Source organism: Macaca nemestrina, chromosome 7 (assembly GCF_043159975.1).
Source record: "Macaca nemestrina isolate mMacNem1 chromosome 7, mMacNem.hap1, whole genome shotgun sequence".
NCBI classification, from domain to species: domain Eukaryota; kingdom Metazoa; phylum Chordata; class Mammalia; order Primates; family Cercopithecidae; genus Macaca; species Macaca nemestrina.
In genome coordinates this window covers 40,384,062-40,409,815 of record NC_092131.1, presented here as the reverse complement: position 1 = coordinate 40,409,815, position 25,754 = coordinate 40,384,062, and the positions used below count along the sequence as shown (strand labels likewise).

The 25,754-nt window shown below is 50.7% G+C and overlaps 2 protein-coding genes across 6 annotated transcripts in view; one reads left to right on the top strand and one right to left on the bottom strand.

The window, feature by feature from the left end:
• LOC105472866 (phosphatidylinositol glycan anchor biosynthesis class H) overlaps positions 1-25,754 on the bottom strand; it is a 59,317-nt gene that overhangs the window by 17,539 nt on the left and 16,024 nt on the right. For 2 of the 3 annotated variants that reach the window (XM_071099988.1, XM_071099989.1), the window contains exon 4: positions 18,568-25,673. The exons of the other annotated variant lie outside the window; for it this stretch is intronic. In XM_071099988.1, coding sequence (XP_070956089.1) covers positions 25,569-25,673 — 105 coding nt within the window. In that variant the 3' untranslated portion in view covers positions 18,568-25,568. Of the gene's footprint in view, positions 1-18,567; positions 25,674-25,754 lie in introns of those variants that run through there. 3 annotated transcript variants of the gene reach the window in all.
• Positions 1-25,754, top strand: part of LOC105472865 (pleckstrin homology, MyTH4 and FERM domain containing H1) — a 47,346-nt gene that overhangs the window by 16,866 nt on the left and 4,726 nt on the right. For 2 of the 3 annotated variants that reach the window (XM_011726417.2, XM_071099986.1), the window contains exons 4-25: positions 570-653; positions 2,861-2,942; positions 3,044-3,801; positions 9,695-9,773; positions 10,523-10,614; positions 12,525-12,675; positions 12,909-13,051; positions 14,055-14,165; positions 14,581-14,667; positions 15,020-15,181; positions 16,216-16,296; positions 16,648-16,830; positions 17,215-17,323; positions 18,116-18,228; positions 18,837-19,013; positions 19,348-19,445; positions 19,948-20,125; positions 20,554-20,709; positions 21,771-21,871; positions 22,883-23,024; positions 24,659-24,801; positions 24,900-25,029. In XM_011726417.2, the coding sequence (XP_011724719.2) occupies positions 570-653; positions 2,861-2,942; positions 3,044-3,801; positions 9,695-9,773; positions 10,523-10,614; positions 12,525-12,675; positions 12,909-13,051; positions 14,055-14,165; positions 14,581-14,667; positions 15,020-15,181; positions 16,216-16,296; positions 16,648-16,830; positions 17,215-17,323; positions 18,116-18,228; positions 18,837-19,013; positions 19,348-19,445; positions 19,948-20,125; positions 20,554-20,709; positions 21,771-21,871; positions 22,883-23,024; positions 24,659-24,801; positions 24,900-25,029 (3,360 nt within the window). Of the gene's footprint in view, positions 1-569; positions 654-2,860; positions 2,943-3,043; positions 3,802-9,694; positions 9,774-10,522; positions 10,615-12,524; positions 12,676-12,908; positions 13,052-14,054; positions 14,166-14,580; positions 14,668-15,019; positions 15,182-16,215; positions 16,297-16,647; positions 16,831-17,214; positions 17,324-18,115; positions 18,229-18,836; positions 19,014-19,347; positions 19,446-19,947; positions 20,126-20,553; positions 20,710-21,770; positions 21,892-22,882; positions 23,025-24,658; positions 24,802-24,899; positions 25,030-25,754 lie in introns of those variants that run through there. The other variant, XM_071099987.1, reaches the window with a different exon arrangement.

Here is a 25,754-nt window from a genome sequence, read left to right as displayed (position 1 = left end):
TCCAGCTCTGAAATACTGAGAGTCTGACGTCTGACGCTGGGATTACAGGCGTGAGCCACCGTGCCCGGCCAGGCTGCTCCTCTTTAGATACAAACCTTTTCAATCATCTCCTCTTTTGACTATTTTGATGGAAATACCTCAGCGATCTGCAATTTCGCCTTATTTTTAAACTATAAACGTAATACATACATGCTTATAGTAAAAAATACAAAAGTGGCCAGAGGACTATAAAACAACAAGTCACCTCTCTCTCCCTCCCCAATCCTTGATTTCCACTCCTCACTGTTAATGTTGCTTGCATATGGAAGCACAGCGTTCTCCTTCCATGGCAGGGATGTGCCGTGTTTATTCAGCCAACCCCTTAGTGGTGAACACTTCGACTATTTCCAGTTTCGAGTTTTTAAATTTTGTGTTACCTTATCAAATAATATTGCAACAAACGATTTCTGCTCACTGGCTTTGCAAGGTCAGTGGCACGCACACTTGACGTTTCTTGGAGTCTCCCACCTCCAGTCAGTCAGTCTCCTGGTGACTGTTGGGATTAACAGAAGGCCCTCTCTTTCTTGCAGAAGCAGATGAGAGCAGAGGAAGCAAAAACTGTTCAAGAAAAAGCTGCAAAGATCAAGGAATGGGTGACACTCAAGTTGGCAGAGGTGGGTTGGAAACTCATCTTGGCGGCCTTCCCTGACCCCCGGAGTTTCCTGCCCCCTTCTGTCTGGGGTGCCTCGGCTGACCTTTGTTCTGTCCAGCACTTGTTCTGCATTCAGCCTCCATGCTGAGACACCGTGGTTCACTTCCCCTTTCCTTTTGTCTTGGTTGGGTCTCCCTGGAGCTCCTGACTAGCTTGGTGCTGGATTTAAGTTTGGGAGAAGGAATGTGTCTCACTTCTAAAAAGCCCCCTCAGTTTCTTTCTAGGAAGCCCACACAGGCCATCATCCACTCGCTTCACTGTCTCTTTTATTATTTATTATTATTACTTATTTATTTATGAGACAGAGTCTCGCTGTCTCGCCCAGGCTGGAGTGTAGTGGTGCAATCTCGGCTCACCGCAACCTCCGCCTCCTGGGTTCAAGGGACTCTTGTGCCTCCCTCAGCCTCCCTGAGTATCTGGGGTTACAGGCACGCGCTACCACGCCCAGCTAATTTTTGTATTTTTAGTAGAGACAACTTTCACCGTGTTGGCCAGGCTGGTCCTGAACTCCTGACATCAGGTGATTCGCCCATCTCGGCCTCCCAAAATGCTGGGGTTACAGGCGTGAACCATCGCACTGTACTACTTTCTCTTTCATCCTCTTAGTTCTTTTTAACTATTTGTATGTGTGTGGTAAAATATACATAAAATGTACCATTTAAGTGTACAATTCAGTGACATTAAGCACATTCACAGTGTTGTGCAGCCATCACTGCTATCTATGTCTAAAACTTTTCATCACCCCAAACAGAAACTCTGTACCTGCTAAACACTAACTTCCCATTCTCTCTTCCCCCAGCCCCTGGTAACCTCTATTCCACCTTCCTTTTCTATCTTCCATTTTTGTAGTTTATCACATGCTGTACCTTTGTTTAGGAAACTCAGGACTTGAAGCTACAGTGCTATAGCAAACAAACAGAAAACAACCTCCTTCTAAATAAAAGGAGTGGGAATTGCAGTTTGGAAAAGGTCGAACATACTTTTTTTTTATTTTTTGAGACGGAGTCTCGCTCTTGTTGCCCAGGCTGGAGTGCAATGGCGCAATATCGGCTCACTGCAACCTCTGCCTCCTAGGTTCAAGCAATTCTCCTGCCTCAGCCTCCTGAGTAGCTGGGATTACAGCTGGGATTACTAGCCACCATGCCTGGCTAATTTTTGTACTTTTAGTTGAGACGGGTTTCATTATGTTGGCCAGGCTGGTCTTGAACTCCTGACCTCAGGTGATCCACCCACCTCAGCCTCCCAAAGTGCTGGGATTACAGGCGTGAGCCATCATGCCTGGCTGACGAACATACATCTTTTCCTCTGTGCTCCCCACACAAGTAGTTCACACCTGCAGGAGGGTATCGGCTCATTTTGCCTTCTATCCCCTTCTTTGGATGCATATCTCAGGTCACCTGCTAGGCTGCAAGTTCTTGGGGACAGAACTGATGCCTGGCTTACCTGCATATTCTCACAGTCCCAACCCTTGCTAAAAGATACTCAATAGAAGTGTGTTGGACTTAATTTAAAAGAAAATGCAGGCTGGGGGCGGTGACCCATACCTATAGTCCCAGCAGCACTGTGGGAGGCCTAGGCAGGTGCATTGCTTTATGCTAGGAGTTTGAGACCAGCCTGGCCAACATGGCAAAACCCTGTCTCTACAAAAAATACAAAAATTAGCTGGGCATAGTGGCATGCACCTGTAGTCTCAGCTACTCGGGAGGCTGAGGTGGGAGGCTAAGGTAGGAGGATGGCTTGAGCCCTGGAAGCAGAGGTTGCAGTGAGCCAAGATTGCACCACTGCACTCCAGCCTAGGTGATAGAGCCAGATCTTGTCTCAAAAAAGAAAAGAAAAGAGTACTTTGGGAGGCTGAGGTGGGCAGATCATTTGAGTCCAGGAGTTTGAGACCAGCCTGGGCAACATAGCGAGAGCTTGTCTGTACAAAAAATAAACGAAATTGGCTGGGCCTGGTGGTGTGCGTCTATGGTTCCAGCTACTCAGGAGGCTGAGGTGAGAGGATCACTTGGGCCTGGGAGGTCAAGGCTGCAGTGAGCCAAGACTGCTCCACTGCACTTCAGTCCGGCCAACAGAACGAGACCCTTTACAAAAAAAAAAAAAAAGAATTGAAAAAGTACATCTAAACCTGTAGGCTGGGTGTCCTAAATCTTCATTTTTCTTTTTGCTCAGCTTGAGATGGAGAATCAGCATCTGAAAAGCCATAATCAGCACCTGGTGGAGCAGGTGGGAGCCCTTCAAGATGCACTAGAAGGTAGGCAGGCCAGGGTGTGCAGGTGTGCGGTAGGTGTGTGTGGTGGATGTGGGGCTGAACTACGGGAGCTCTCAATGTGACTGTTTTTACCCCAACCACAGCTATTCAGATAGCTCCTTCGCGGAAGCTGCTGGTGCCCCCCCACGGAGCTGCAGAGCAGGATTCGGTCCCTTCAGAGCCGGGAATCCAGCCCACGGGCCAGAACAGTGGCTCCCAGGCCGAGGGTCTGAAGGCAGCTGTGCTTGCACCTTCCCCAGGTGCCCTGCAGAGCAAGGACTCTGTTTCTGAAGCAGCAAGTCCCTCGGAGGATTCTAGTTCCAGCACGGTCCATTCTGGGGAAATGGTAGAGGCCAAGCCCCTTCAACCTCATCTGGGAAGAGAGGGCCCTCCCCACCAGCCATGCATGAAGCTTCGTACCTTCAGATGTGGTTCAGCTTCCTGGGGTGAGGGTCTGGTTACTGCCCAGAGAGGGATGCTCCCTGGGACAAAGACCTCTGCCAGGGAAGGTGGCCCTGGCAGCAGTCTGACCCTACCAAAGGTGCGGGCTCCTGGCACCCCACGGGACAGCATCCAGTTGACCAAAAGGCACCACAGCCAGCCCCAGGTGGGCCATGGGCACTTTGACCGTGTGGTGAGCATTGAGATTGGGGCCTTCTCAGCCCTCCACCCCTCTGGCCTTCCTGAGCTGGAGTCCCGAGCTAGGTACCGGGAGGAACCAGAGAAGATGGAGATGGAGGAGCCACCCCCAGCAGGGAAGAATGAGGAAAGAGAGAGCCCGCAGGCCCTTGGAGCTGAGCTGGAGGAAGTGGAGCTGGGTAACAAGCCACCTACACCCCCGCTGCACCAGTTTTCATCCTGGGTAAGAGGCAAGCTCCGGGCTGGGCAGAAGAGCAGAGCTAATGACAAGAACACTGCTGGCTGAGCACAGCCATGCACTGAGCAGGAAAGGAGGCTGCTGGCATCCTCATGGTGGCCGTGGCAGGCAGGTACCATGGAGCCTGTGCAGACCACCCAACCAGTGAGGGTCAGAGCTAGAATTCAGAATGATGTGAATGGCAGTTGACTGTCATTTCCTGAGTGCTCACCGTGCACCATACATCAAGCTGGGTGCCTTGCATACCTTTCCTCATTGAATCTTTGTGAGTCTTTCAGATGGTCTGGTATAATGGTCAAGAGCATAGGCCCCAGAAGCAGACCACTAGGGTTGAACTGTTAACTATGTGACCTTGGGCATGTTACTGAACCTCTGTGCCTCAGCTTCCCTATCTATAAAATGGGGATAATAGTACCTACTTTATAAGGTTGTTATGAAAGTACTTACAGTAGTGGTTCACAGTAGGTGGTAGGTAAATGTTGGCTCCCTTCTCCTTCTCCTTCCCCTTCTCCTTCCCCTTCCCCTTTCCCTTTCCCTTTCCCTTCCCTTCCCTTCCCTTCTTGCCCAGGCTGGAGTGCAATGGCACGATCTTGGCTCACTGCAACCTCTGCCTCCTGGGTTCAGGCAATTCTCCTGCCTCAGCCTCCCAAGTAGCTGGAATTACAGGTGTGTGCCACCATGCCCAGCTAATTTTTTTTCTTTTTTTTTCTTTTTGAGACGGAGTCTTGCTCTGTTGCCCAGGCTGGAGTGCAGTGGCACGATCTTGGCTCACTGCAAGCTCTGCCTCCCGGGTTCTCCTGCCTCAGCCTCCCGAGCAGCTGGGACCACAGGTGCCTGCCACCATGCCCAGCCAATTTTTTGTATTTTTAGTAGAGATAGGGTTTCACCATGTTAGCCAGGATGGTCGTGATCTCCTGACCTCGTGATCTGTCCGCCTCAGCCTCCCAAAGTGTACTTTTTATAATTTTAGTAGAGACAGGGTTTCACCATGTTGGCCAGGCTAGTCTCAAACTTCTGACCTCAAGTGATTCACCTGCCTAGGCCTCCCAAAGTGCTGAGATTACAGGCAACTGCACCAGGCCAGCTTCCTTACTTGTAACATTGGATAAAATGTCTTGACATCTGTCTGGTAGAAATATTTCAGAAGCAATGATCTGGTTGGTGGCCAGGGGTGGGGACACAGATGAAGCATAACTGACCACACCTCATTAATCTTTGCGGAGCTGGGTGATGGGCACATGAGATCATTCTTTTTTTAATTGAGACAGGGTCTTACTCTGTCGCCCAGGCTGGAATGCAGTGGTGGAGTCTTGGCTCACTGCGACCTCTGCCTCCTGGGCTCAAGCAATCCTCCTACTTCAGCCTCCTAAGTAGCTGGGACTACAGGCATGCGGCACCATGTCTGGCTAATTTTTGTATTTTTAGTAGAGACAGGGTTTCACCATGTTGCCCAGGCTGACATTTTTTTTTCTTTTCCTTATTTTTTTTTGAGACAGGGTCTTGCTCTCTTGCCCAGGCTGCAGTGCAATGGTGCAATCACAGCTCACTGCAGCCTCAACTTCCCGGGCTCAAGCAATTCCCCCACCTCAGCCTCCCCAGTAGCTGGGACTACAGGCATGTACCACCATGCCCAGCTATTTTTTAATTTTTTGTGGAGATGGGCTCTCACTGTGTTGCTCTGGCTAGTCTCGAACTCCTAGGCTCAAGTGGTCCTCCCACCTTGACCTCCAAAGTGCTGGGATTACGGGTGTGAGCCACTGGTGTCTGGCTCTGTGTCTGACATTTTCCATGATAAAAAGTTAACATAAAAATGAGACAGGCTATAAAAATGACATTTCACAGGTCACCAGTGAAAATGGCCTGCGGGTATTAAGGGCTTCACACAGAGCCTGTGGGAAGGCTCCTTTCCTTGCAAGGAGTAAGGTGTGGTTTCTCCCTTTTACAGGTCAGGAAACCACTGTTCCCCACAGACTTAGGTACTTGCCCAAGGTCATGTGATAGTTAGTGAGGGAGCCAGGCTTTATTTATTTATTTATTTGAGAGACAGTGTCTTGCTCTGTCACTCAGGCTGGAGTGCAGTGGCACAATCACAGCCCGCTGCAGCCTTGTACTCCTGGACTCAAGGGATCTTTCCACCCCAGCCTCCTGAGTAACCGGGACTACAGATGCACGCCACCACACCTGGCTAATTTTTTAAATTTTTCGTAGGGATGGAGTATCCCTATGTTGCCCAGCCTGGTCTCAAACTCCTGGCCTCAAGTGATCCTCCTTCGTCAGCTACGAGAGCCACCTCACCTGGTCTGAGAGCCAGGCTTTAAATGTAGTTCCAGCTGCTCTGAAGCCCAGCTCTCACACTCCAGCTATACTTCCTCTTAAGGGACATTGCCAGAGCAAATGTCAGTCTTATTCATGGGCAGACATCCCCTCCACATATGCTGCTGGGGTGTGCAGCAATACCATGGGGGACATCTGAGCGTTGGCTCCTGGCAGCAGGAGGAATGAGGTCACTTGGGAGAGGGGGTAGAATCAGGGTGGACTCACCCCACACCACTGCTCGGGAGACCTGTATTTTCAGCAGTACCTCCCAGGGCCTCCTTTTGAAATGCTGGTTCTAAGCCAGGCACGGTGGCTTATGCCTGTAATCCCAGCACTTTGGGAGGCTGAGGCAGCCAGATCACTTGAGGTTAGGAGTTCGAGACCAGCCTGGCCAACATGGCGAAACCCCATCTCTACTAAAAATACAAAAATTATTTGGGCACGGTGGTGGGCACCTATAGTCCCGGCTACTTGGGAGCCTGAGGCAGGAGAATCGCTTGAACCCGAGAGGCAGAGGTTGCAGTAAGCTGAGATTGCACCACTGCACTCCAGCCTGGGCGATAGAGGAGATTGTCTCAAAAACAAAACAAAACAAAACAAAGAAATGCTGGTTCGGGAGGCGCACAGCCCTAGACTTTTGGGCTATATCCTTGTCAGTGACTGTTGACCAGCTTCTAGTTGTTACAAGGACACCTGGAAGACTGGAGACCCAGTTGAGCCAAGAGTGGGGCACATCAGGAAGACTAGGAGATGGAAGAGCACTGGTCCCCTGGGCTGCTGGCCCTCTTCTTGCTCTGGCGTCCAAACGCAGAGGTTGGGAACGGGGAGCAGTCAGGCAAGGAATGTGCAGCTGCTACCAGAAAGAAGCGTTGCTCCCTTTGCCATTTTGCCAAAATACAGCCATTCACTGTGATAGCTTAAGAGTGGGTCTTGGGCCGGGTGCAGTGCCTCACACCTATAATCCCAGCACTTTGGGAGACAGAAGCAGGTAGATTGCTTGAGCCCAGAAGTTCAAGACAACCTGGGCAACACGGCAAAACTCCATCTCTACCAAAAAAGATATAAAAATTAACTGAGCATGGTGGCACATGCTGATAGTCCCAGCTACTCAGGAGGCTTAAGTGGAAGTTAGGTTTGAGCCCAGGGAGGTGAAGGTTGCCATGAGTCAAGATCTTGCCACTGTGCTACAGCCTGGGCGACAGAGCCAGACCCTGTCTTAAAAAGAAAAAAAAAAAAAAAAGAGTGGGTCTTCTCTATCTGAACAGGTTAAGAGTGTGTGTGTGAGAGAGAGGGTGGAGGAGGAGAGGAGGAATGGGAAGACGAGGAGTTATTCTCTCCTCTTGTTCTGTATAGAAAGCATATCAGATGACATTCTCCCCAGGAACCTCAGCTGAACTCTGGGATGAAGCATTAAGGGGCAGGGGCAGGTCTTCCCATAGATCCTCCCTGCCCCCAGCTAGGCCCCGAGGACCCAAGAATCAGCCAAAAGAATGTAAGGAGATCTCATCCTGTTTGCTATCCCCTTTGTAACTTGCTCCTGGGGAAAACAAGACACAATGCTAGCTCCTTCCCAGGCCTCTGAGGCGTGATCACTCCTGTTCCAGGGAGGGCTTAAGAAATCACAGTGGCCAAACAGCCCAGCCTCTCTTTCTCCCAGGCAGTAACCATGGGGGGGGGGGGGGGGGCCGGGAAATGGGGCAGTAACCATCTGGAGGGGGAAAAAAAAAGAAATGTCAGAGGACATTTCTCAATCTGAGGGTGTGAGAAATACTTATGTACCTTAGAGTTTGGAAAGCCCTTTTTTCAGTTAATCCTTAAAACAACCTTGTGAGTTGGGCATTAGATAACCTTTTGTCAAACAGTTCTAGGTTTTGTTTCACCTAAATCCTTCAAACTTCAGTTTCATTTCCTCTGCAAAGTTAGAGGCCTGTCCTTGGTTAAATTCCACCACCGCTGTGGGCAGAAATAATCCTTTTTATGCCTAATTTTACTTGGGCCTAGTGTATCTGCCCTGCATGAGCACAAAAACTCCCTGCCCTGCTGCAGGGCCCTCCTTGGCCTCCTTCCTCACTGCCTCTCTGTCTCCTGCCTTGCTGCCCCTCCAGTGATCTCAGCGTCTCATGGCAGCACTCATCAGCTCTGCCCTCTCTCCTCCCAGGTGCCCCAGGGCTGCTGCTCTCCTCTGGGATACACCCCAATAGGCACCCACCTCCCTTCCAACACCATCTCCTAGCCCATCTGACCCTACCAGGTGACAGCACATCTAGCTGCCTCCCTGAGCCAGCAGGGCATTCCTCCAAAGGCTGACCAAAGGCTCAGTGGAGCAAACAGATATAGAAGGTGCAGGGAGCCATGTGGGTTGTTTATGAGCAATCGGGGCCATTAGGAAAAGCTCCTTTGGCCTTTGGCCTGTGGCCTACTTCAGACCCAGGATAGGCATTCTCCCAGTGTCTTCTGCATGGGGATGCTGGAGAACTGTTGGGCAAAATAGGCTTTGTAGATTGGCCCTGAAGCCTAGCCATAATACGACATTATTCCTGTAGGGGAAAAATGTGCCCTAAGTTCCCACATACGTTCATCACTGCACTGTTCACAATAGCAAAGACATGGAATCAACCCAAATGCCCATCAATGGTAGACTGGATAAAGAAAATGTGGCATATATACACCATGGAATACAATGCAGCCATAAACAGGAATGAAGTCATGTCCTTTGCAGGGACATGAATGGAGCTGGAAGCCATTATCTTCAGCAAACTCACGTAGGAACAGAAAACCAAACACTGCATGTTCTCACTTACAAGTGGGAGCTGGACGATGAGAACACGTGGACACAGGGAGGGGAACAACACTTAGCGGGGCCCGGCAGGGAAGGGCGGTGGTGGGAGAGTATTAGGGAAAAGAGCTAACGCATGCTGGGATTAATACCTAGGTGATAGGTTCTTAGGTGCAGCTGACCACCATGACACACGCTTACCTATATAAAAACCTGCACATCTTGCACACGTACCCTGGAACTTAAAAAACAAACAAATAATTTTTTAGAAAAAGAAACAATAGAGAATTTTTTTAAAATGTGCCCTAAGTTCCAAACAACTGGCTTACAAAAGAGCCCTTGTCGTGTGGCCCCAGTGGCTTCTTCATTATCAATATCCCTCACTTCTGGCGGTGAGATCTTGAGACCCAACGGTTTCTAAAACAGGTAGGATTCAGAGCAACAGGTTACTGACCCATCTTCTCTTGAACCTCCTTTGCCCCAAAGGTGAAGGGTGGAGGCAAGACAGGGAACTGTTGGGCACTGATTATATTCCAGGTGTTAAATGCTTACATTAAGTATTTCATTGATTCTCACAGCAGCCTGAAAGGTAAGTATTATTACCCCCATTTAGAGCAGAGGAAAATGAGTCTCAGAAATGAAGTAACTTGCTCAAGATTTATTAGCCAGTCACTGCCCCCCGCAGGTCTGCCCACCCCCAAAGCCATGCTTTTTCCTGCACATGCCTGGAGGGGGTGGGGTGGGCATGATGCTGGGCCCTGACCCTCCTAGGACCTCGTGTTTCAGGAGAGCCGGATCTACGCTGTGGCCACATCGGGCATGCGGCTCTCAGACGTGTCTCCCAGAAGTAATACTGCCTGCTGCGGTGAGTTCCACATGTGGGAACTTAGGGCACATTTTTTCCTCTACAGTGAGTCCCCACATGAGGCTTGGAGGCACCAAACACCCAAGGTGGGCAGGGTGGGCAAGCGGGGAGGAGAAGACTCCAGGCAACACCCAGGGCCAATGTTGCCTGGCACCCTGTTCCCCTCCCCAGCAGGTGAAGTTCAGGTGAAATCACAGCAAGGCCCACCTAGGAGGGAAAGGGAAGTCGTACAGGTTCAGCCCATCACAGGGAAGTAGCCAGTCACAGAGCTGGAAGGGATCTGAGGGGGGCCTCCAGCCCAGCCTCCCACCTGCACAGGCTTCCCTTCTGCAGTGCCAGGGCCGTGGGTGGGAGGAGTCCCAAGTGTCCTGATTTACATGGACCCCACTCACTGGCTCCTCTCCAGCCAGCCACCAAATCTCCACAAGTGGGGGCTGTGGGGTGGTCCCATAGCCGCATGATTTGTAACTCACATCTGCAACAGTGGAACACTGTGCAAACGTCATGGAGGAGAAAATGGTTAAAGGGTAAGGCCTTTGGATTCTATTGTGAGGGATCCTTTACCACATGGAGATCATGGTCCCCAAAGTGAGTCAAGGGGAGAAGATGAACAGAGCCCTGGCCCCCCTCTTGACATCTGTCACCGGCTTGCTCCTGGAGGGAATGCCATCTGCCCAGTTCTCTGCTTCTCCCACACCTCTTCCTGGGTTATGCCCTTGAGTAATCTCATTCCTCTCTTCCCTGCTCAGCTTCAAGCCCTCCTGCCCTTGCTTCCCCTGGGTCTTTCTCTGGCCTGGTCTACAAGAATGTCACTGTGCCTGTCTACACAGCACTGAAGGGGGTAAGAAACTGCTGCACAAATAGGGGGTGTCTCATCAGCAAAGGCCCCTGGCCTCATCATCCAATGACCGGAGCGGGGCTCTAGGGCCAGGCTTCTTTATTTTATTTTATTTTTTATTATTATACTTTAAGTTCTAGGGTACATGTGCATAACATGCAGGTTTGTTACATATGTATACTTGTGCCATGTTGGCGTGCTGCACCCATCAACTCGTCAGCACCCATCAACTTGTCATTTACATCAGGTATAACTCCCAACGCAATCCCTCCCCCCTTCCCGCTAGGGCCAGGCTTCTGCACATGGTTACCCTGGCCAGGGAGCTCAGCCCAGCATATGTCATTTTGTTTTATTGTTTATTAGGTTGTTATTATAAAAATTCCACATTGACAAAAATTTGAATCAGTATGAATGTGGACAAGGTAAGAAGGTTAAGCCTATGCCCGCTGTATGGGCCTCCCCATCTTTTCTCATGTCTGCCCCACTCCCCAGGTCCCAGAGGGCAGCAGGGCTCCTTCTAGAATTATTTAGGTATATTCCAACTTATATTCCCGTAACGTCATTACATTTTAAAAACAAAAATCAGATATAATTGCAATATTTTCATACACATTTTTGTCTCTGTTATTGGTTTGTGAATCATAATAGTAATACTTGATAAAATTTTTTATAGAAGAATAAAAAACCAAAAGTGAAATTTCCCCTCACATGGCTTTTCCCTAATTCGTAAGCCCAGAGGAAGCTGTCGTGAATGGTTTAGTGTTTATTCAGTAAGGCCTTTTGATGCATTTATAAATATGCAGCACATTCTCACTGTCTCCTGTGTGCACACAAAAGGTGCTCATATACATGTCATTCTATGCCTTGCTTGTTCACCTAACCACATGAATAACCACGTCAGGTTATCCTTCCCTACCTCCTCTTTTTTTTCCGAGACGGAGTCTGGCTCTGTCACCAGGCTGGAGTGCAGTGGTGCGACCTTGGCTCACTGCAACCTCCACCTCCCGGGTTCAAGCAATTCTCCTGCCTCAGCCTCCCAAGTAGCTGGAACTACGGGCACGCACCACCACGCACAGCTAATTTTTGTATTGTTAGTAGAGACGGGTTTCACCATGTTAGCCAGGATGGTCTTGATCTCTTGACATTGTGATCCACCTGCCTTGGCCTCCCAAAGTGCTGGGATTACAGGCATGAGCCACCGCGCCTTCTATAGGTGTCCAGTACCCTTGGTATCAAAGCACCATAACTATTAATACCTAAAGCTTTCCTCCAATGATAATTTAGGCTGTGTCCCTATTTTTCTCTAATATGAATGTTGCCATGAACATCGCTGTGCACATATGTCTTTGTGAACTTATATCTACATATTTCTGTAGGACAGAGTTCTAGAGGTGGGATTTCTGGGCAAATTATATGCATGTTTTAATTTTTGACAGGTACTGCCAAATTACCTTCTAAAAATGCCTTACACACTAGCGTTTCGTTTTCCTCATCTTCTCCCCATACTCTCACCAACACTTAGTCACTTTAAATGTTTGCCAATGGAGATGCAATCATCGATTGTTGCGACCCTACACATTTTTAAAGCTTGCGTGGCACACTTGGTCTGTGGTGTAGCTTTTGGGCCCCCTAGTGGCAAGGAGTGAGGATTACAGTGGGCAGGCGTTCAGTCGTGATGGGCAGCTGCTTTGGGGACCGCAGAAGATGGTGTGTGGGAAGGGAGGCCTGAGAAACATGGAGGTCATGACACAGGAGTGAGGCCAGGAGGGACCTTACACTGGACAGTTGTCTGTTCAGAGTCTTGGCTGGGGGTTGGCCACACCATGGACGCTTGGAGCAGGAGTGCAAGCTGCAGGGTGGGAGAGGACTGTTTTGCAGCCTGAGCTGCAGTGAGGGAGGGGCCTGTCTTGCAGAGAGCCACGCAGATCAGCAACATGCCCTTTATGGACGAGTCCTCTGGGTCCGACGATGACTGCAGCTCTCAGGCGAGTTTCCGAATGTCGGTGCCCTGCTCTGAGTCCAGGAAGACCAGTGGACTAGGCAGCCCCCGGGCCATCAAGAGAGGTACAGAGAAGGGGAGCAGGGGTAGGGTGCAGCAGCAAGGAGTCCCTCACCTCTTCTCATGGGCACTTGAACATGGGGATCCTCACTTGATCTGAGCTCATGACCCCCCCAGCAGCTCCACCTCCAGCCCCAGAAAGCGGGTCCCGGGTGGGTGGTCAAGGCTCAGCAGCTCCCGGGCTGCATGAGTCAGGGAGGTGTGGGACCCGGGCCTTGACTCCTCCTCCCTCGGCAAGGCGTCTCCATGTCCTCACTGAGCTCGGAGGGTGACTACGCCATCCCCCCAGATGCCTGCTCGCTGGACAGTGACTACTCAGAGCCTGAGCACAAACTGCAGCGCACCTCATCCTACTCCACCGACGGGCTGGGCCTGGGCGGGGTGAGCCGGGAAACGGGCGGGGGCAGGGTGGGAGCAGAATGTCAGCAGAGGTTGCTGGGACCCTCAGCACAAGACACAGGCAGTAGCCGCCTGACGTGAGGGGTCCCTAGAGCTGGGGGATGGGGGCAGGGGGCGTGGGCTGGGGGTGTAGTTATGGAGTCAGACACAGACCCCACGAGGAAGGAAGGAGGGAGCCCAGAGAGCTCCTGGAATACCAGCAATGGCCAGTTACTGAGAGCCTGCTGTGGCCCACCAGGCCCCGTGAGGAGTTTTCCATATATGACTTTGTTTTATCACCTGGAATGCTAATGCAAGCTAACATTTATTGAACTCTTAGAGGGTACCAGGCACTGTGCTCAGTTTCCAGGCATTGTCTCATTTGTCCTCACAATCCTCTTGGGGTCATTAGCCCATTTTATGGATGAGAAGCCTGAGGCTCCAAGCTGTGCCACTACATGCCAGGGCTAGCATCCATCCAGATGTAATTCCCCATCCCTTGCTCACACCTCTCTACTGCCCCATCATCTCCCTGGCTCCATGACCCTCCAGTCCCGCCTGGCTGGTGTGTCCATGGTCGCCCAGACTTGCCTTGCCCTCTCCCTGCTCTGTGCTGCCTGGAATGGTCTTCTTCCTTGTCTCAGTCTTTGAGGGAGTGGCTGACCTGTCCTAACAAGGCAAGCTCAGGGCCGGCTCTCTCCTGAGGCTCTCGCTGGCCAGCCTCTCCCTCTAGCAGCCCCTGCTCTGCTACCTTCTCATAGTGAGGCCTTCCCCAGCTAGCACGGAAGCCCTTCCTTGGCAGGACCACCCATGTTTTATTTAGTCCTCCCTGAACCGTAGCAGGGTATGGTATTCTGAAAATACACTGAGTAGGTACTCAATAATTTTGTATTTCATTGATGACAGAGTAGTGAGGCAGCTGGACCACTCGGACCTGTGTGATGTCTGGGAGCCCTGAGTGATTTCCCCTTTCTTCATCTTCCCCCTACACCCTTCCACCCCTCAGGAGTCACTGGAGAAGTCGGGCTACCTGCTGAAAATGGGGAGCCGGGTGAAGACGTGGAAGAGGCGCTGGTTTGTCCTGAGACAGGGACAGATTATGTACTACAAGTCCCCGGTGAGAATCTCCCTGCCCAGCACTGCAGTCGAAAGGACTCCACGTCACACCCTGGACTATGTCAGATGGGATGGAGGAGGGGGAATGTGGCCCAAGGCCAGAGGGCAAAGGTCTGGCAGGTGGGGAGAGGCAACCTCACTGGACACCTGAAGCTTTGAGCCACACTTGGGGACCTAAGCCTGGCCATGAGTTCTCAGAATGAAATAGGGAGGTTCTCAGAAGGACCCATGTTCCTGATTGAGGTTCCATTTAGCTATAACCAGAATCTAGAGTAAGTCACCCATCATAACACAGCCGGAATGCTGGCAGTCGTGTTTCCCTTTGCTTCTGACCTGGAGGAAGAGCTAAGGGTAAATGAGGTGCTCCAGAAAGGCTCCACATTCAGTGGCTCTCCTCCCCGATACTTTCTGTACAGAGTGATGTCATCCGGAAACCTCAAGGCCAAGTGGATCTGAACTCCCGCTGCCAAATTGTTCGAGGGGAGGGTTCACAGACATTTCAGGTGAGCATGCTCCTAGCTGCTAGTATTTTAGACAGAGAGGTGCTGGGTTTGGATATGGCTATGAGTGAAACAAAGATGGGGCCAAATGAGCATGAATGAAAGACTTTAGATCAACATTTGGATGTGATCCTAACTTTGAGTACAAGAAAGGAAGATGAGATAGAATATGAGAGATGGAGTGAAGGAAGGAGAGACAGGGAGGAAAAGATGAGGAGGAAAAGAAAGGAGGGAGCACTAGGGCAGGTAGAAGGCCGGTCCCTTGGGTTCAGGGACAGGTGCCACCTCGGAGCCAGGTCCCGGTTACTCCATTCTCCCAGCGTGCTGCCCCGCCCCCACATCTTGCCCTCCACAGCTCATCTCTGAGAAGAAAACCTACTACCTGACGGCCGATTCACCCAGCCTGCTGGAGGAGTGGATCCGAGTACTCCAGAACCTGCTGAAGGTGCAGGCCACCGGGCCTCCAGCTCTGCCTCGGGGGGGCACCAAGCCCACCGTGAAGGGCTGGCTGACCAAGGTACAGGGTGGGGCTGATAGGGCAGGAACGTGTGCCTCCTGCGAGTCAGGGGAGCGAGGAGTGGGGTGCCGAGGTTGGTGGGGTCCCCCTTATACGGGGTTCCTTTCTCTGGGAGCCTCCTCACAGTGACTCGCTGGCCAGCCCTCAAACGTGGTCTGGCCACACAACGTGATGGCGAGTGATTCCCTGGAAACAAATCAGGGTCGTCGGAACAACTATTCTCAAGACAGGGAAGGGAAGGGATTATCTTGTATCCATTTTGAGGTCATTAGGGGCTGTCACCCACCCACACCTTGTACCCACCTCAGTGTTAATAATGGGAGGAAGAGACCTGGGTGAGGTAGGTATGGCCCCTCAAAGACTTAAAGCTTAAAGTATCCCAGGCCTACCCGAAAGACATTTTTATTAGGGCTCTTCTGGTTGAAAAGAGCAGAGAAGCAGTTGTTAATCCCAAGAAAATGGAAGTTAACAAGGAAGTACATTAGCTAGACAGAACATCAGCAGGAACCAAAGCGACTTGCACTCAGCAAGCTCAGGGCTGGCAGGCTCGCTCTGTGCCTCTGCTTCTCGTTCAGTCTGTTTATGTCATTCTCCTCCACCCATGTGCAGCTTCTGTTCCCTCATGATGCATGGTTGCCCAAGGGCTTCAGCCTGCTGTTTCCCTCCCTCCCTCCCGGCACCCTGACAACTGTGGCCTCTGCCACCTAGCAAGTTCTTCCCATTTTCATATGCCTGGAGGGGACATCTGATTAGCCTGGCTAATCATTTCATGGCAGGTCATAGGTCACTGAATAGCCCATGATGGCTGGGGTGCCACAGGGCGCCATGGCACCCTCGCTGTGAAAGGGGTGGTTCCATTAGTAGGGAGCCCGAATGGCATCTCCATCTCTACCATAGGTCAAATCTGTCTCTCTGTGGCTTCTCTTTGCCAGTCCTGGATTTGTTTCTGGAGTCACCTAGTTCTCTTTGCCAGTGCTGGATTTACTTCTAGAGTCACCTACTTCTCATAATGCCAGTTCATTTCTGTCTTACAGGTAAAGCATGGCCACTCCAAGCTGGTCTGGTGCGCTCTTGTTGGGAAAACCTTCTACTACTATCGGAGCCATGAGGACAAGGTACTTCCTCAGCCTCCTCACAATACCCACTCTCCTGCTTCCCCTGAAGCATATGACCGCCGCTGCATGTCCTGGTGAAAGTCCCTACCCCACATAACCCCATGATAAATACAAAACCAGTTGGCTGGATCCCTCCAGAGTGTGAGATTCTGCCTGTCTGGGTTTCTGGTGCTTCTCCAAGCAAGCCTCATTCTGCTGCCAGCCTGGCTGGGATGCTATAGTCTCCACCTCCCCATCCTGTTGTCTGTCCATATCCACCATTCCCAGCTCCACGGAGCCTATGTATTCAGAGAAAGGAGACTCCCTTGTCCTCCACTGGCTCTCCCATTCATGGAAGTCTCCTGTCCACAGCGACCCCTGGGCTGCCTGCCTGTGCGGGACGCGCGCATAGAGGAAGTAGATCGATCCTGTGACTCAGACGAGGACTATGAGGCTGGAGGAACCAGACGGTTGCTTTCCTCCCACTGCACCCTGGTGATCCACCCCGCAGAGCACAGCCCCACCTACCTCCTCATTGGCACCAAGCATGAAAAGGTAAGGAAGAGGGCTGGGCCTCCAGGGCCAGGCTTGGACCTGTGATTCTGATCTCTTCTCTTTCCCCTGAGCTTCTCAAAATTCAAGTTTATTTCCTTCTGGACACTTGGGCAACTAATATTCTCTGAATGGGAATACTCCTTTATACTGAATTTATTCCCAGTGACCAACACTGCTTCACTGAGGCCATGTGATAGAATCGCAAATTTGGAAACTTGGGTTCATGTTCACCTGATCCTCAGTCTTTCCAGGTAGCCCTGACTCATGCCAACCAAACTAGCTGAACCCCACATGGGCTTGGCCCCTTTAAGGAGTCCTCCTTGGAGCTCTTGCCTCCACTCTTCCCACGCCGTCCCCATCCGATGGCTTTCTGCCCTCTTCCAGGATACGTGGCTCTACCACCTCACAGTGGCTGCGGGTGGCAGCAGTGCCAAGGTGGGCACTGCCTATGAGCAGCTCATTGGAAAACTGATGGATGGTGAAGGAGACCCAGGTAAGGCAAGGGTGGCCACCACTGCTTGGGTCAGAGGGTAGTGGCTTGGTGACTATTGGTCCAGATTCCAAAGAAAGCAGTGTTGTACTCTGAAGCTGTTTTTAAAACATCTAAGCCACAGAGAGGAAGTTCCCATCCAAGCTCCAGGGCCCCTCTGTCTCCAGCTGAGACACTGAGGTGACCACTCTGCATCTGGGGGAGTTTATCTGGGAAGCAGGCTTTCCAGGGACCTGGGTAAATGTTTTACTTGGATCAACCTGCTGCGTTGCTGGCTGGGCAGAGAGGGTTGAGGAAAGAAGGTAGCTGGTTAATCTATAGTTAAGAGTTTGTAAATCAATGAGTGAAGCCTAAATTGGGATCGGACTAACCTGTTTGGAGTCTTTGTTTTGCTACTGATTCTCAGGGCCCTGAGGAACTAATTAATGGCATATACCACATACACCCCTTTACTACTGCTCTGAGGCTTGTTTCTGACCAATTCATGTGCTCCTCCATCCAGACCTGACACAGTAAGAAAGCGGCTCCCCTGCACACATCCACTTGCACTCAGACACCCATAGCCTTGCACACTCACCCCTACTGCCATTCCATGAGAAAGGCCATGCTTATATGAGGGGGCTCATTGCAGTGCCCACCTGTACCCCCCACACTCCATGGATGATAAACCCAGCACAACCCAAGTGTCGCAGATAAACCACTCTCTTCCCCATAAATTAAAGATGGCAGTGAATGGGAGGTGAGTCCCCTCTCAGTAGTAACTGTCCCTGCTCTCTGGTTCTGTGCTTTGGGCAGATTCGCCGCTCTGGAGGCACCCCATGCTGTGCTACAGCAAAGACGGCCTATACGCCTCCCTCACCACCCTGCCCTCTGAGGCCTTGCAGACGGAGGCCCTCAAGCTCTTCAAGGTAAAGGGGGGTGGCGGCCAGGCCCACCGCTGGGATACTTGCAATACTTGGGTGGAGAAGACCTGTGCCGTTGGGTACAACCCACAGAGGGATCTGGAGAGGAAGGGAAGGAAACTTCCTGGGGTCCCTATCACTTCCTGGATGGCAGGAATGTAATCCTGTCACTGGGAGGGAAGCAGCTCTGGAACGTCATGCACAAGTCCTTGGGAAATGCCAATGAAAACTCTCTCTGGGGGAGCTCCCCTCCTCCTGTAGTTAAGCAGAAAAGGCCAGGTTTATGTTGCTTCTGGACCTGAGAGATTCAGACCTATTTTAGCATGTTCTTTGTGAACGTCTGAGTTTTCTGGTTTTTTTTTTTTTTTTTTTTTTTAATGCATTTGTCTTGTTTATGTAATGAGAACATTTTAAAAAGGAAAGCTTCTACCCCAAAGTAGCCCATAGCCCCTTTTAGTAAGCAGAGATGCCCTCCAACAGTAGCAGTGCTCCCTCTTAGAAAGGGCAGTCAGTAAACTTGAACCTCCCTGGAGCCCTTGGGAAATGGCCAAGCCGCTGAGTTCTCCGAACCCAGGGGATGCTGGTCTGCTGTGCTCACTGCCGTTCCCTCCCAGTCCTGCCAGCTCTTCATCAACGTGCCGGTGGAAGCTGCCTCGGTGGACTACCACGTGTCCTTGGCCCAGACCGCACTGCAGGTCTGCCTGGTTCACCCCGAGCTGCAGAGTGAGATCTATTGCCAACTCATGAAGCAGACCAGCTGCCGCCCGCCTCAGAAGTACTCCCTCATGCAGGTAGGTATGCCAGGGGTACAGCAGCTGACAGAAGCCATTGGCAAGGGCTGGCAGGTGGGAAAGGTGGGAGGAGGTGACTGGACAGGCATACTGTGAGCCCAGCCAGCAGCCAGCCTCCGTGCTCCAAGCTGCATCAGTGCAGCTGAGCTGTCTGTGCACAGACAGGTGATTGCATTCTGGACACAGCTTGACCAAGCTGGCTGTCCCAGCACCCACAGCAAGTTGGGGGCTCTGGTTTGGGGAAAGAGTGCTGAAGGCTTTGTAACTCAGGGCTATGAGGACAGGTAGTGCTGTAGGCCCAGCACTCACCCTATGCTGTGTGTGTCCCTGGCAGTGCTGGCAGTTCCTCGCTCTGTGTGCTCCACTTTTCCTGCCTCAGCATCACTTCCTCTGGTATGTCAAGCAGCAGCTCCAACGCCATGCAGATCCCAGGTGAGTGAACCTGGCCATTCCCTCTGCCACTTGAGCATTGCCAACTGCAGCATGAATAAGAGGGATGAGAGGAGTCTAGGACAGACCAGATCACTCCTGTCCTCTGAAACCGCTCAGTGGTGGTGGAGACTTCACCCATTGCCATGTGCACAAATGGGTATGTGGGGGTCTGGGCATGCTTAAGCTTCTCTGCATGCCAATCCATGCATCCCTGGAGGTACTGTGGCAACTCTTGCATAAAGCCACACTGCCCCCAAACTGTCCGCAAATGCTATTCTGTTGTTATGTTCTCTGGGTTCTGGAAGAAAATATCCATGCCAGCAACCTGCTATATAAAGGTCCTGAATGACAAATTAACGCCCCAGACCAGAGTCTTCAGGGCTTTTCTCACAACCTGCCCCAGCTACAGTTTTGGTCTTGGCTGAATCCGGATAGGGACCTGGGGTGCCAAAGTGGCAGGGATGAGCAGAGTCCATAATACTCCCTTCTTCTGTCTTTTTAGAAGTGAAACTGGCCAGTATGCCACCTACTGCCAGCGGGCAGTGGAGCGGACCCTGCAGACTGGGGAGCGGGAAGCCAGGCCGTCACGCATGGAAGTGGTGTCCATCCTGCTGCGTAACCCCTTCCACCACTCCTTGCCCTTCAGCATCCCCGTGCACTTTACCAACGGGACTTATCAGGTGAGGAGCTGGGCGTGCTCCTTGCCCCGAGTCTTCTCACGTCATCATCCAGAGAATACCTCTGGGCCAGGTGGATGCTAAAGCTCCTTAGGCTTGGCAGATTCTTCACTGGCGCCCCAGAAGTAGATCTTATGAACTCATTGCATGAACAGGGAAGCTGAGATGCTGACTAAGAAAGTGGCATAAGAAAGGGCCTCCAAAAGATTGTTGGTAAAGGAGGGACCCAGGTATGCCCGGTAAAATTTACAGTGGATGGGCTCACATCCTCATGCACTGGCCCTTTGCCTATGAACACAGAAACCAACTTGCTTTGGCCTCTTGTATTTGTCTTTGCTCCTTTCCACCTGCTGTACCCAGTCCCCTCCACCAGCCCTAGTGAGCTCCTCTTGGGAAGTTCACTCAGGGGTGGAACCCTTCTCCCGTCTCAGGTGGTTGGTTTTGACGGCTCCTCCACGGTTGATGAGTTCCTCCAGCGGCTGAACCAGGAGATAGGCATGAGAAAGCCATCCCACTCTGGCTTTGCCCTCTTCACGGACGATCCCTCTGGCAGGGACCTGGAGCACTGCCTGCAGGGAAGTGTCAAGGTGACAGCCTCCCACTGAGCCGGCTGAGCCCCTCCCTGCTCAGGGATATTGGTGGTGGGGAAAGAGCCCATTTGATGGGTGCCTGACTGTTTGGTAGCTCATTTGGTGCTGAGCCCAAGGTGCTGCCCTAGTCAGCATTTCTGTGCCATCTTAAAATGTACCTGGGGAGGGAGAAAAAAGCTGTTGTGTGCCCTTGTCTCTGGAGACAAGATCACTACACTCCTACTTCCCTCGAGTGGCTGTGCAGCGTCCAGAAGAAAAGCCTCTTCTTGGCTTGGTGTAGGGACAGCGAGGCCCCACAAAGCCACTGCCTACATGCGCCTACTCAGAGGCTCCCAGCTGTATGCCTGGACCCCCCGGATGTCATGTGGTACCCAGCACCTCACTTTTACGCTTTCTGCCAGGGTCTATGCCATGCTTATAGGTTGAACCACACTTTTAAAGAGGCAGGTCCTTATGGTGCCCCTATAAGTAAAGGCCGTTGAATGGAATTTAAGGTCAATCTTGTATTGTGGTCTGGGCTTACTGCCCTAGGGGATAAGTGTTTGTGAGAATGTGCTCTAGCACTTTGATGCATATTTGGCTCCAGTGTGTGCTTGTCTTTAACAGGACAAAAGCTTCTATGGTCTTTTAACATTGCCTGGAAAAACTATGCCACATACCTTCTTTGCCAATGTCTGGGTGTCTGTGAGGCTTTGTGACATGGTAGGCCTCTGGGCATATTTGTTGAAAAGGAGAATAGCAGTCAGTGGAATGGAAATAGAGCTGGTGATCAAAGGCCATGGGGCTGCCTAGCCTCTGGGGAGGCCCCTCAGCTGGTGAGGCCAGCAGGGCAGATTTCTTGCTTTATTGCTCACCCTGTCCAGGGTTCCCTCTGTTTGTGAGGGAGCCGCTGCCACCTTGGGTCCAGGAAGCATGAAGCTCCACAGGTCAGCCTCCTGGTGGGAGGACCTTTCCTTTGTTTTCTTTGCTCTTCTGCTCTGAGTCCAGCCCTGGCTGGACCTTGATCCCTTCTCTCCTTATCAGGAAATTTTCTGACTTTCTTCTTTTGCCTTTTCAAGATCTGCGATGCCATCTCCAAGTGGGAACAAGCCATGAAGGAGCTGCACCCCAGAAAGTCTGAGGGTGGGACACGCGTCGTGAAGCTGATGTACAAGAACAGGTCCTCAGCACTGCACGAGGGTGGGGCCAAACACGAGGGCTGCCACTGGGTGCCAGCCCATCACCTCCTTGACTAGACAGCCTATCCAGACAGGGGAGGGGCCCACAGATATAATGCTGCCTGGCAGTCACTAGCTGGGGTGCAGGCTGGCTCTGCTGCTGATACTCTGTGAAACCCTGGGCAGCTCAGGCCTTCTGTCAGCCTTCCCTGTACTGCTTGTGTGTGTGTGTATATGCACGTGCACACACACACACACATTTGCCAAGAAAACAGACCAGACAAGCCTGGGCAACATGGCAAAACCCCGCCTCTATAAAAAATACAAAAATTAGCTGGGCATGGTGGCATGCACCTGTAGTCCCAGCTACTCAGGGGGACTGAGGTGGGAGGATCACTTAAGCCCAGGAGGTCGAGGCTGCAGTGAGCTGAGATCGCGCCACTGCACTCTAGCCTGGGCGACAGAGTGAGACCCTGCCTCAAAAAAAAGGAAAGAAAAGAAAATAGACCAACCTCATGGGATGGCTAAGTGTGTTACTTTATGAGAGTGAAATTTTGTATAAGCTCCAGCTAGTTAAAGCTAAAGAGTATGTACCTCCTATACCAATTCCAGGAAATACAGAAGTAGACATCCCGACTTTCTATCAATTTGGTTAAGAAAATCCCATCCCTCCATCTCAGTATGTCTCCAGGCAAATAGTTTCCAATAGTCTCTTGGACTCCTACCTCATCCAGTCCCTTAATCTGTAACTCCAGGTACCAGATTTCCCTTACTAAATCCAGTAAGTTTAATGGTGTCTTCAGAATGAACCATGTCCTCCTGTATCAGCATGACCTTCATCTGCTCTGTGCCATACTTGGTTATATGTTTCTGGAGGCAATACAAAATAGGCTCATAAATAGTGGGAAAAGAGTAGTTTCTCCTTTTGGAAATAAAGGTAACAGACCCCGAGAAAGCCTCATCCCTGTCTGGGATCCCTGCTGAGTCCTGGCTTCTTATTCTCTGCTCCGCAGGCTGTACTTTCGCAGTCAAGTCAAAGGGGAGACGGACCGAGAACGGCTGCTCCTTGCCTCTCAAACTAGTAGAGAGATAGTGGCAGGGAGGTTTCCTGTCAACAAGGAATTGGCTCTTGAGATGGCTGCCCTGATGGCCCAGGTAAGGTTTTGTTCAGGAAGCAGGAGGGTGGGGTTGCCAGCTTAGAATGAATGCACCATGCAGCCCAAAACACAGGAAAGATTCTGCAGATCCTGTGGTGCTCAGGAGAAGGCAGCTTTGCCATCTCTGGGATGGACAACAGCTGACTCCTACAGAGCAGAGCTCCGCACTCACCGCAGATACAGGATGCGTGCAGATGGCTGGACTTGGAATCCAGAGACTGGGTTTGAGTCCTTCCAACTGTGAGGTCTTAGCCAAGTCACTTCACTTCTCTATGCTTTAGTTTCCTTCTCAGTATACCAAAACCAAAAATATTTGGCCAGGTGCAGTGGCTCATGCCTGTAATCCCAGCACTTTGGGAGGCTGAGGTGGGCAGATCACCTGAGGTCAGGAGTCTGAGACCAGCCTGAGCAGTGAAACCCTGTCTCTACTGAAAAAAATAAAATAAAATACAATAAAAATTAAAATTAGCTGGGTGTGATGGTGGACGCTTGTAATCCCAGCTACTCAGCAGGCTGAGGCCAGAGAATCACTTGTACCCAGGAGGTGGAGGTTGCAGTGAGCCAAGATCGTGCCATTGCACTACAGCCTATGCAACAAGAGCAAAACTCGGTCTCAAAACAAAACAAAACAAAACAACAACAACAAAAACACCTCTGCCAGCCTCCACAGGGTTGTACTAAGTATGATACCTGGATAATGTGTATCATGTAATAGATGTGGTAAACTTCATAAACCATCAGACCTTCTAAGTAGAATTAGGAAGAGGAACACACATTCAGACTTGGACTGTCCTTCCTGTTACATTTAGAAGGCCATCTTGTCAAAGGTATCTGGGATACCTTCATGGCTCCCATAAGAGCCATGATAAAATTGTTGGTCTTGTCTGTAATTAGTATTCCAAAGGTTCAGGTGGTGTTGCATCTCAGTAGCAATGTTCAGCTAGCAGGTAAAGGGGCATATAAGAGAGTCTGACACCTACTATATACCCACAAAAATTAAAAGTTAAAAATATTGTAAATATAGAATAAGAATCTGGATTTACATGCTGGAAAGGAAGAGGAAACAATAATAGTTGATGTTTATAATTAAAAAGATAAGAATACTCTCTAGGAGGCCCTGAATAAGCATATATGCATCCTCCATTGTAGTTTTTATTCGCACCTAATAGATGAGGAAATTGAAGCTCAGAGAGTTTAAGTAACTTGATCAGGGACACAAAGCTGGGATTTATGCCAGGTATCCAACTCCAAAGGCCACATTTGGAACACTCTGCTGTACTCTAGGATCTGTAGCATCTTCAATTCTATAGCCCATATTTTTGGACTGGAAGCCAGAATTTCCACACTGTTTTCCCTTGTGTGCTACCAATTAACTGTGTCTTTGGAAAAGGCACTTTACCTCAGCTGCAAAATCAAAGTTGGTCAGTGATCTCTAATATTCTAGGGCCCTAAGTTTGTTTCTCTAGTGTCTGTAAAACTTGAGATGAAGTGTTTTTCTAAAGTATTTTTCACATCCACTAGCACCCCACCAAGAGGGTAATAAAGTAATGGTTTATTTCACCTCTCAACAGCCCCCACCTGGCCCATCCACCGTCAGATTTTGACTGGTCTCTTCATGTGCTTCTATCACAGGTAGAATATGGGGACTTGGAGAAGCCTGCCCTGCCAGGCCCTGGAGGCACATCCCCTGCCAAGGCTCAGCATCTTCTCCAGCAGGTCCTAGACAGGTTCTACCCCAGGCGCTACAGACATGGGGCTCCCCCCGAACAGCTGAGGTAGGTAGGCTTGCAGCCCCTGTGGGGAGGCCTCAGGGCTGGAATGAAGACATGTTGGCACTTCACTGGCACTATTTCTCTCCATCTGCCCACACCAGGCACCTGGCAGATATGTTGACCACAAAGTGGGCAACATTGCAAGGCTGCTCCCCTCCTGAGTGCATCCGCATCTACCTGACCGTGGCCAGGAAATGGCCTTTCTTTGGTGCTAAGCTTTTTGCTGCTCAGGTAAGTGCCCGTGGAAGGAGCTGCCCACACCCTTAGGTGTGTCCCCATCTGCTCATGTTTGAGCCATACCAGTTTGCAGCCCCCGCCTCCATACCAGTAACCACCAGGGGTCACTATCCCTCCACCATTTCTGGCCTACTGGATTTCCAGTCCAGAGCAGAATTGTGATTGCTTATCTTCATCTGTCCTTTGTTGATGCCCCAAAAGAAAAGATGTGATCAACTAATTCACACACACAGATTCAGACTTGATATAATAGCCCTCTCAAGAGTGCTTTCATTTGTTTTAAAGTTTGAAAGAACAATGTATAACCTAAAGAAATACATCTCCACTGGTTTGACATGGCATACAGGGGAATCAAATTACTTAGGCAGCCATTAATTTCACCTCTGTATGAAGGCCAGGTGGCCAACAGTAATTTCAGAAGGAACTTTTCTTCACTGGGTGTCTGTTGTGCATAAACATTGTAGATAATTACAGCTCAAAGCTGGGCAGTGATCCTGTTTACTGAAGCCACAGATCGGAAAATGGCCATCCATTCATTCAACAAATAGTTGAGCTCCTACTATGTCCAGTGCTGGTGGTTTGAGGTTATAAGAGGTGAGAAAATCAGACACGGTCCTTGCCTTCCTGGAGTTTCCCATCTAGTGCAGGAGATGTACATTCATCAAATAATCGTATTCATTTTTTTCTCTATATATTGAATATATATTTATAAGCCATCG